At 32.6% G+C, this 1,484-nt stretch overlaps 1 protein-coding gene across 2 annotated transcripts in view; it reads left to right on the forward strand.

Moving 5' to 3' along the window:
- Nucleotides 1-1,006, forward strand: part of LOC126898729 (probable cytochrome P450 6a13) — a 44,617-nt gene extending 43,611 nt beyond the window's left edge. Inside the window, exons 3-4 of one of the 2 annotated variants that reach the window (XM_050673037.1) lie at nucleotides 475-598; nucleotides 706-1,006. In XM_050673037.1, coding sequence (XP_050528994.1) covers nucleotides 475-598; nucleotides 706-755 — 174 coding nt within the window. In that variant the 3' untranslated portion in view covers nucleotides 756-1,006. The remainder of the gene's footprint in view (nucleotides 1-474; nucleotides 599-705) is intronic. The other variant, XM_050673035.1, reaches the window with a different exon arrangement.
- The last annotated feature ends 478 nt before the right edge of the window (nucleotides 1,007-1,484 follow it).

A 1,484-nucleotide genomic window follows, 5' to 3' on the forward strand; every position in this document is an offset into this window, starting at 1 on the left:
AAAATGCAAACAGCACATCCGCTTCCTGAGACTGATGAATTAACAAATAATATTTATTGCCAAATTGGCAATAGTTCTAATTATTATAAAAACCCAATAGACCTGACCATCGTGGTCAGTTGACTCCAGTTCCTTGTGTCATTTATCAGTCTCAGTACTCGGTTGTCGCTGTCCGGCTTACTGCTTAAAGTAAAGTCTTTGTTCATTCTTTTTTAAACCTATCTACTCTCTTCCACAACATTTCAGAGTACTTGTGTCATGCATTTCGTCTGCACCTCATACCTAGGTGTTACCCTTATTCCCTTCCTATAACAACAGCCTTTCGACACCCACTGATAANCCTATAACAACAGCCTTTCGACACCCACAGATAACCCGGAGTGTCAGCCGAGCACAAAACCGTATCAAATACCAGACGAAGATTTCGTTATAAAAAAAAATACAAAAATAGTGATATCTGCATATTGTATTCACATGGATCCAAAGTACTATCCTGATCCAATGAAGTTTGATCCAGAACGATTTTCTTCTGAAGAAAAATCTAAACGTCCTAATAATACTTTTCTACCTTTTGGAGTCGGCCCTCGTATATGTTTAGGTACATTATTTCTCTAAATTGATTTAAAAATTTTATTTAAAATTTGATAATTTAATGTTTAATAAATGACCTCTTCATTATACAATTATCGCTGTTAAATTTTTCAGGTAACAGATTTGCCATAATGGTTTTGAAAGTAGCTATTTCGCAGATTTAGCCCTTTAAAAAAAAAAAAATTTGATGAGTCGATACAACTTTAGAATACTTCATAAGTTATAAGTATTTAAATACTGTAATATCAAATAATACATATATTCAATAAAAACATATCACCAAATCAGTTTTCCCCCGTGGATAAGATGAATAAAAAAAATTATACCCTTACACAAAATTCAACCACCGTCCTACGCATTCCATAAAACGTCGACGTAAAATATTCTATCACATTGATTAATCAAATCCAATAAAAAATATCTTAAGAATCGCTTATCCAGTTTTGCGGCTATAAAAAGGCCATTTTTTTCAACGTAGCCATTCTCTCTACTCTTCCTAGTCAATGTTTACACACATGGAATCTGCGTCGATATATGGTTCACTCTTAGTTATAATTCTATATCATATCTACACCATTTTACATTTCATTTTTTAGTCGCTCGGCCTTAGATGAATTATTATTCATTTTATTTTCGGCCGAACACACTTTTTGGTGATACAAACATTTCATCACATAAAACATATTGGTGTTTGATTTATTTATTTTTATACACCTTAATACACTTCAAAAAACACACGATTATATTGCATTGTATTCTATTACTTATTGAAGTGGCATAACCTGGTTGGACAGAGTACTAGTGCAATAATACCATATTCAAAATTTTAATTAAGCACAAGATTTCTCCCAAGTGTCTCTCCATTTGTTGACTATTCAGTCTGATCTCTACCA

The sequence above is a fragment of the Daktulosphaira vitifoliae genome, unplaced genomic scaffold (genome assembly GCF_025091365.1).
Source record: "Daktulosphaira vitifoliae isolate Bord-2020 unplaced genomic scaffold, ASM2509136v1 Scaffold_2, whole genome shotgun sequence".
Lineage (NCBI taxonomy): Eukaryota > Metazoa > Arthropoda > Insecta > Hemiptera > Phylloxeridae > Daktulosphaira > Daktulosphaira vitifoliae.